Source organism: Tenrec ecaudatus, chromosome 2 (genome assembly GCF_050624435.1).
Source record: "Tenrec ecaudatus isolate mTenEca1 chromosome 2, mTenEca1.hap1, whole genome shotgun sequence".
In the NCBI taxonomy this organism is placed as follows: domain Eukaryota; kingdom Metazoa; phylum Chordata; class Mammalia; order Afrosoricida; family Tenrecidae; genus Tenrec; species Tenrec ecaudatus.
The window spans coordinates 214384580-214393819 of record NC_134531.1 but is presented as its reverse complement, the minus strand read 5'-3'; the positions used below and the strand labels follow the sequence as shown (position 1 = coordinate 214393819).

The 9240-nt window shown below is 44.5% G+C and overlaps 1 protein-coding gene across 1 annotated transcript in view; it reads left to right on the top strand.

Annotated features, from left to right (window-relative positions):
• The first annotated feature begins 670 nt into the window (after window positions 1–670).
• IGSF5 (immunoglobulin superfamily member 5) overlaps window positions 671–9240 on the top strand; it is a 77378-nt gene continuing 68808 nt past the window's right edge. Inside the window, exon 1 of the mRNA XM_075543359.1 lies at window positions 671–728. Within this exon, the coding sequence (XP_075399474.1) occupies window positions 671–728 (58 nt within the window). The remainder of the gene's footprint in view (window positions 729–9240) is intronic.

Below are 9240 nucleotides of genomic sequence, written 5' to 3'. Positions count from 1 at the left end.
TTCCTTGGTAATGACAGGCCGCCGTGTCCCACAATGGGCCCAGAAGGTAAGATCACTGAATTCAGTGATTCTCAAACCGGAGCAGATATAAATATCATCTGTAGAATTTACTAACCCACAGAGTAATGGAACTACCCCCGTTTCTGATTCAGGAGATCTGAATCCCTTTGGGGCCCTGTGGGCTAAGTGCGGGGCTACCAACCATAAAATGAATGGTTTAAGCCCACCCGTCGCTCCTTGGGAGCAAGATGAGATTGTCTGTTCTCTTAGAATAGTCTGAGGGTGGCTATGGAATCTACTGAATGGCAGTGGGTTAGTCCCTGGATGATGCCAATGGTGGTTGGGTACTAAACAAAAGTTGGAGGATGGAATCAGAGATGCCTTGGAAGAAAGTCTTGTCAACTTCCAAAATATTAGTCATTGAAACCCTTTTGGAGTTCAATTGTACTCTGACACACATGGGGACATAAAGGGCATAGAATTTGCTTTCTTAACCAAATCCCTCGGTGAGGTTGATATTGCTAATCACACTATGACTGATCATACTATGCTTATCTAAACTGTTCACATTTCCTGGTAGGGGTGCAGCCTGTCTCTGACTGGTACTTGACTCATGCCAAGGCTATGACCTGTTTGCTTTCCCTCCTCAGGTGAGGAAGAAAATGATGAGATGGAGGGCCTCTGGAAAGGCATCCCCCCCCTCCTGGTCATCCTGACTGGGCTGGCAGGTATGGGTAATGGTAAAGTTGATGAAATGTTCTTTGGGTAGGACTCAAGAGGAGACCACTGGGGCAGACAGCTGTGCCACTGCTCCATGAAGGTGTGTGATACCAGGCCTTTGACAGGCATTTGTTGTGTGGCGAAGAAAACAGCTCCTCCTAAACTCGTTGTGGAGCTAACAAACCTCTCAACACTCATTTAGGGACATGGTGGCCAAGGGAGTTGTTTCAGCCACAGTTGGTGGTTGCAAACAACTCTTCTGGGTTTAGGTGGGAAACTAATTGATTTCAGGTCTGTTGTTTTTCTAACACCCTTCTTTCCTGCAAAAGTTGAGCCTTAAGTATTATTTTGAGGGGAGGGATAGCTTTGGTCTGAGGCCTGCAGATGGTTATTTCAGGAGGAGAGAGTCTTTGGGGGTAAATTATAGAGGTCACAGAGAGATCGGGGTCCATTTTGGGGAGTGAGCTACTTTTTATGCTTCGTTTTGGAAATTCTGGGTGGGGGTAGGGTCACCTCCATTTGTGGACTTGGCTCTGAATGTCTTAAGAGTAACCCAGGGTACATCCAAAGGGCTCTTCCCTCTTCATCTCGTTACTCTGCTGGGAATGCTCTTCGCACCAATATCCACATATTCTCCTTCTTTCATTTTCACAGCCAATATTCCGGAGACCCAGGCTCTGATCATTTACCTTAATGGCCCCGGGCACACACTCACCTTTAGTCTATTTTCTCTCACCAATTCTGAAGGACCATCTAGTCTGTTGATTTAATTTGTTGTCTGCTTTCCCTCTTGAGAACATAACCGCCTTGTAGACAAGATTTAAAAATTCATTGATTAAAGCGTCCATGCTGTACACCTCATCAGGATTTTAGTATATGTTGCTCCTGGTTTAATGGATAGTGGTATTTATAATGGATCGGCGGTACAGCTCTTGCTGAGCTAAGGTCAAATCTCAGACCATATACCTCATATGCAGCTGCCAACTACCCGTGGAAAATTGCATGTCCCTAGATGGAAAGGTCTCTTGATCTACTTTAAAAAAAAAAAAGTTAATGAAAAGTCTATGGATCACAGTGGTCTAAATGCAAACAATCGCAGGGATGGCACAGGACTGGGCAGTGCTTTGTTCTGTTGTACACAGGGTCCTTGTGAATTGGGGACTGACTTAAGGGCAATTAATAACAACAGAGCCTCCCCCAAAGCAAAAACTAACTAAATAAAATAACATTGCCCAGAAGTTGATGATTCAGACTCAGGGAAACCTCATCTGTGCCAGGATATCATTATGTTCCACAGGATTTTCAACAACTGATTGTTAAAAAATAGAACCACAAATCTCTTAGTAGTAGGTAAGTGCTTATCTGACGTGTTAGATTGGGTTTTCTAGAGAAGCAAAACCAGTGACAGTTGTGATGTCGATGTCAGTAGAAAGAAAGTTCTATCAAGAAAAGACTTACATAGTTATAGAAGTAAGTATGTCCAGTCTGGCTCAACAGATGTAAGCTTGAAGCTTCTCCTGATGTGGGAGCTGCCAGGCTGGTAAATGGGAAACAGGATGACGAAGCAGGAGGACCACAGGCTTGTGGGTGCAGAGGTAAACGAATTCAAAGTCTGCTGAATGGATCCAAAGTTGAGAGACTGCCGAGGGCTCCTTGGATTGGCAGGCAACACAATGGGAGATTGATGGATCCAGATCCAGCAGAAGGTGAAAGGGCAAGAAGGGGCTGGCTTTGCTCAGTCTCTTGTACAAAAGGCCATATGCCCCAAGGCCATGTCATCAGGCTATGATCTGATTTTTTTTATGACCTTATTGATAAGATGAGCTCCACCCCTACCTTCATCCAGAGTGTCTAGTTGACATAAACTCTAACCATTAAAATGGACACGTGTTACTTCCTGGCCATCACTAGGCTAAAAAGAAACCAGCCAGCCGTTGTTCCTGCCACACAGATGAAGTACCACTACAAAGGCCTCAGGCTTTTAAAATGTGGGTGAAGTGGAATGCTAACTGGTATTGAAAGAATGATGGGTTAAAGCCCCAATAGAAACTTAATTTCCCTTTTAGAAAGCAAGGACAGCATGTGCACGGCAACCCAAATCTCTTGACCGATTGAGTCGAAAAGATTGGTGTTCAACTTAAAGATGTGTATTGCTCTCCGCAGTCCTGCCAACCGTCCAGCATCACAGATCAGGCCCTGAAAGGCTTGCCATGCTTCTTCCAAGGTTCCCATGGCAGGGAGTCAATCCATGGCGTTTGCCGTACCTATTAGTGTCCTGGATCACCCCGATTGGGGGTGGGGAGGCGGGATTCAGGTCTGCAGTTTTCATTTAACCAGCCATGACTCAGCTAGTTTGACCAGTTTTAGGAAAGTTTTGAGCAACAGGAGCTTAGGGCCTAGAAGTGGGGATAGACTTTTGCAATAGACACACTGAACAATACAGTGTAAACTCAGCACTGTGACAATAGCATTAAAGAAGTATCGATGCTTTCAGAACCTCAGGTCAGATGATTTATAACTCCAAGAGCGTGGTCTAGGAAGGCTTCCCCGAAGAGAAGGCAGCTCCTCTAGAAGGCGAGACTTAACTGTAGTCAATGGGATGGGTACTTCAGGTTGAGTGCCTGCCTTTGTAGAGAGCTAGAGGCTAGAGAGGGCTGGCTAGTTTGATAAATTACAGAAGACAGAGTGCAGGGCAGTGTGAAGCTGAAAGGAAGCTGATGCGTGTCTAAAGACCCCATAGCTGTCGAGCCAATTCTGACTTACAGCGACCCTGTAGGACAGGGTAGAACTGTGGGTTTCTGAGATTGTAAATCTTAAAAAAAATCATTTTATTGGAAGTTCTTACAGATATCCTAACATTCCATAGTTCAATCACATCAATCAGTATCATGCAATTGCTACCCCAGTCTGTTTCAAAGCATTTTCTTTCGTTTTGAACTCCTTGATCTCAGCTCCCTTTTATCCCTTCCCTTCCCACCCTCCCACCAAGGAAGCCTTATTTTATTTTATTCCTTTGACGCAGCTCACACCATCCACTATATCCATTTATGTACAGTTTTGCTGGTCGCAGAGATTGAAAATCTTAACAGGAGTAAAGAGCCTTGTGGTTCGCAGCCCAATGAGCTACGTGCTATGCCACTTAAGATACAGTAATGTTAAGGGCTATTTTGGTATTTGTCCTGACAACTGAAATATCGTAAACCATGTGTGTGGGAGGGGGTGGGGGGCAGGGTCCTTGGTCAGATTTGTGTATTGAGGTCATTCTGGCTGTAGTATGGAAGACAGGTCTGGGTAGCTCCCACCACTGTCAGCAGGTGTGGACAGGTGTCTCAGACCTGCTTCAGGATTCCTCACTCTCCCTTCTCCCTTCCTTTCCCATGGTCCCAACTCCTAGTGTGTTTTGCTTCCATTTCAACCTTCCCAAAATGCAACTCTACAATCGTTCATGCTTTCTGCCCTATAACTTTTACTTCCAATGCACCTTTCCAATGTCTACTTTCCTGTGTTTCTGCTCATTAGATGACGTCCCTATGTGACACAAATGGTTGGCATGCTTGACTGGTAACCAGAAGGTCAAAGGTTTGGGTCTTCCCAGAGATATCTCTGAAGAAAGGCCTGACACAGCACTTCCTGGAAAGCAGCCATTGAGAATCCCATGGAGTACAACTGTACTCTGACGTACATGGAGTCATTGTGGCTTAGAGTTAACCTGAGTGCAACCTAGTACATTGGCATGCTAACCGAAAGGTCGGCAGTTTGAAGCCATCAGCTGCTCTGTGGGGAAAAGATGAGGTTGTCCACTCCTGTAAAGATTTACGGTCTTGGAAACTACCATGGCAACTCTACTCTGTCCTACACGGTCACTATGAGTCAGGACTGACTCAATGACAGCGAGTGAGTGAGAGGGTGCATCTGTGTTGATTTGTTTGTTTCTCATTGAACTTTAAGAGATGGGGGAGGGGAAGCCTCTACAAAAGGCAGCAAAGGAAGTTGGACAAGGCAAGGGGAGAGTGCAAGATGATAAGGCCCAGTGGGTGCAGGTCCTCCATGTCACCCATGCCAGGGGGACAACCAACAGCTGACCCAGGAAGCTGAGCAAAAGCAGTCACAGAGGGATGATACTTGTACTTAGAATCAGCTTAGGGAGGTCAAATATTGGAGTTCTGGGGGATTCTATGGGTGTTCTTGTCCGAGTTATTTCAATTTCTAGCTAGTCAGCTGGAATAAGCAGAAGGGAAGCTGATTGTTTCCATGGAAATGCCTGGTTCAGCAGGACCCTGAGGTCCAGAGGCAGGGCTGGCGAGGTGGGGCTGGGAATTGAAGAGTGTTGGCATGATTACAAACCTTGCAAGTGGAAATAACCTAAGTGCCTATCAATCGATGCATGAATCAACAAAATGTGCTCTATTCCTACCATATACAATCATTTAAGCCAAACTCTCTGCTAATAAGTTGACTCTGGCCCACAGTGACCCTACAGGACAGGGTAGAACTGCCCGTGTGGGTTTCCAACACTGGAACTCTTTCACGGGAGTAGACATTTTCCTCTTTCTCCCGAGGATCCACTAACAGTTTCGAATGGCTGACCTTATGGTTAGCAGTCTAACATGTAACCATTATGACACCAGGGATCTTTTTTTAAAAAATATTTTACTGGGGGCTATTACAACTCTTATCACAATCCATCCATCCATTGTGTCAAGCACATTTGTACATTTGTTGCCATCATCATTTTCACATTTTCTTTCTACTTGAGCCCTTGATATCAGCTAGTCATTTTTCCCTCCCTCCTCAGTCTCCCTCCATCATGAACCCTTGATAATTTATAAATTATTATTAATATTTTATGTCTTATACTGACTGATGTCTCCCTTCACCCACTTTTCTGTTGTTCATTCCCCTGAGAGAGGGTTATATGTAGATCATTGTGATCGGTTCCCCTTTCTTCCCCCAAGCTTCACCTTACCTTCCTGGTATCGCTATTCTCAATATGGGTCCTGAGGAGTTTATCTGTCCTGGATTCCCTGTGTTACTAGCTCTTAGCTGTACCTATTCTGGTCTAGCTGGATTTATAAGGTAGAATTGAGTTTATAATAGTGGGGGTGCGGTGGGGAGGAAACATTAAAGGACTAGAGAAAAGTTGTATGCTTCAACAGTGCTATACTTCACCCTGACTAGCTTGTTTCTTCCTTGTGACTCTTCTGTAAGGGATGGCCAATTGTCTACAGATGGGCTTTGGGTCTTCACTGTGCTCCCCCCCACCCATTCACAATGATATGATTTTTTTTTGTTCTGGATCTTTGATGCCTGATCTCTGATCCCATCGACACCTCATGATCACACCGGGACACCAAGACTTCTTAAACTATTTTCACCCAACTATAAAGAGACATGAAGTCCTGACGTATACCATAGCATGGATAAACCCGGAAAACATGCTGTATGAAATGCCAACACAAAAGGACCACTTATATGAGCTCTCATGAACCAGGCAAGGAGAGGAGGGACAGGGAGAGAAGATTCATTGCTTGGGGACACTGATGGGAAAGTTAAGGATAATTAGCAATAGATAATGATGTTTGTACAACATGAGGAATTCGATGAATGTCACTGAATTACAGATGTGAGGAATGTTGAAATTGTAAATGTTTTGTTACATACATATTTACTGTAATCACAACAATAAATTCTTGCAAGTGGAGAGTGCCTACAAGGAAAACAATATAGACAGCAGAGACTAGGAGCTGGTGTTAGGTGGCTCCGAAACTGGGGACCTTGGAGATATTGCTGGGTGGAGGCAAGGGTGTGGGTGGTGATGCATTGACACCTGATTTGTCCCCATCTTGCACACAGTAAAAAGAAGGGCAAAGGGGAAAAGAGGTTGTGAGTTGCAGTCCTTGGTTGTTTGATTAAAGGTCTTATTTACACTGATCTCATGTTTGCTCTTTGTGGGGCAGAGTTGCACAGAACGGGTAGCAGAAAATAGTGTCAAAAGTGGTCAGATACTCACATGACCAGAAATGCTACTTCTTAATCTTGAGGTTCAGCGGAAGGAGAGTTTACTTGTGGTTGTAGTAGGTGGCATTTCCAGAGGACTTGAGCACTCAGGACTTGATACTTTGGCTCAGAGTTTGAACCCATGCAGAAGTGATTTGGAAGCAAAACCTCATAATCTGCTTCAGACACAACAACTGTTGAAATCCCAAGAGTCGACTAGGGCAAGTGTGTGTGTGTGTGTGTGTGTGTGTGTGTGTGTTTAATTTGAAGGTGAAAGCCACACACAGGTTCAAGTTTCCCCTTGGAGGCGCTCTTGCCCTCCTTCTCGCTTAATCCCAGCTATGTCTGGAATACCAGCAGCCAGGCAAGATATGGGGCTTGCATGGACCTTATGACTCCTCAGTCTGTGTTTTTTAACTTTTTATCGTGATTTAGGTGAGTAGGCCATCAATTTTACATTTAAGAATTTATTCACATATTGTTCAAAATTGCCCATGTAAATCTCCTCAAGGGACTGTCACTTATCCTACTTCCTCCCAGTGTTTCCTGTCTCCATTCTTCCTCCTTTCCTCACCCTCATTTCTTGAGCAAATGCTTCCTTTGTGTTCTTAAGTGGTTGATTATTCTAATCTGAAGGTGATTATGGGCCGCAGTCTTCGGAGTGCTACTAGTCTCTGTACAACCAATAATTCTGTTCTCTTTCACATTTTGGGGTTCGTTTTCATATTCTGCACCCCCACCCCACCCTGACTCTATCCAGGAACTTCTAATTGGATCCTTTTTGGAGAAGTTGGTTGTGATGGCCAGGTACAATCTAGTTCTTTTGGTCTCAGGGTTATAGAGATTTATGTGTGGTCCGTTGGACTAATTGTTTTCATTTATCTTTTCATTTTTATCCTCTGGATAGGGAGACACCAAAATAGTTGTACCTTGGATGACTGCTCATGAGATTTTAAGAACCCAGCCACTATTCACCAAAGCAGGATGTAGAACATTGTCATTGTGAGCAATGGTATTAACCAATTGACCTTAGTGTCTCCCGAGACTATGGTCTTCAGTCTCTAGGCCCCAAGATTCATGCCCTTAAAGATCTTGGCTATGTCTAAGGAGCTTTCATAACTTTGCCCTCTGTGTGAATTTTAAAATACTGGTTTTGGAGAATAGTGTTCAGGCATGAAATAATTTCACTGTCTCATTGAGCAGAGAAAGGAGCTGTGGGTTCAATGGGTGGGCTTCTTATGTTGACTTTTTTGGAGGGTGGGGGGAGTTGGAGGCCCTGGAACTCACCCACCTCTGCATTTACTCTCCACAGCACTAGAAAGGTTTTGTCGATTAGCTCTGGTTAGTCCTTCTGTAGGAGCTTTCGTGGTGCAGTTGTTGAAGTGCTTGACTGCTAATTGAAAGATCAGTTGTTCAAATTCACCAGCAGCAGCTCCACAGGAGAAGGATGTAACAGTCATTTCTGTGCAGATTTAGAGCATTAGCAACCTTATAGCACAGTTCTACCATGTCATGCATGATAATGATGAGTTGGAATCAACTCAATGCCATGGGTGGGTGGTTAGGATCGGGGAGAAGGTTGTTATTATAGCATGGAGCATGAGAGTAGGTTTGGTCTCTTTCCTCTGGAGTTAGATTTGCCTTTTTCTTTACTTTCCCCCCTTTTCTGAAAGTACAGTTCAGAATTCATGGAAAGGGCTGAGCTGGTACAGGGCCTAGCCTCCCTAAGGAATAATGAATTACCTCCTTTCTTCACGCTTAAAAAAACCCCTCAGATCTAAGGGATTTTTGATGAAAAGGACTCGTCCAAAGTTAAGGGTAAGGGATAAGACCCACGCTAAGTGGTTTTTTAGTTTAGAGTTTTTAATACTGTGCCCACAAGCAAGACAAAATAGTGATCAGCTGCATTGCTGCCAACTCCTAACTCCTGGGGTCTTTATATTTTGACATTGTGATCAATAGGCTTTCCAGAAGTGGGTTGCCAGAATGCTCTTCCTAGTCTATCTTAAGCTGGAAGTGCCACTGGAATCTGTTGAGCATCCTAGCAGTACATATTCCCCAACTGACACAGGGGTGGTGGCTGCAGACGGCTTTTCATTTGATGAGTTTGAACTAGACTATCACTTGTGACAGAGAGAGTTCTATCATTAAACACTAGATTAACCTCCTTTGTTGATTCTGACTGCTGCCACCTGTCACTGCTTGCCCCTACAATTATGTTCTGTTAAGTGGTTCATTCTCTCCATCGACAGGTTCTGACAGAGCATTCTGGGTCTGCAGGTGAGGTAGTTAGTTTATTGTGCCAACCTGACTGATAAACACATGTGGTGTTAATTGAAGGGCAGAGGGATAAATGGCTCAGTGATCCTCACCTTTCTAGTTCTTGGGCCTTTTTGCTTTGTGATGGTCATAGCAGGGTGCAGCTGCCTTAGCCAGTTCTCTGCTTCAGCTGGCAAGGTTGACTTCCTCCTCCAAGACATCCCCGAGGAGAAGCCACACGGATCTACCTTGATGCAGCCCTGG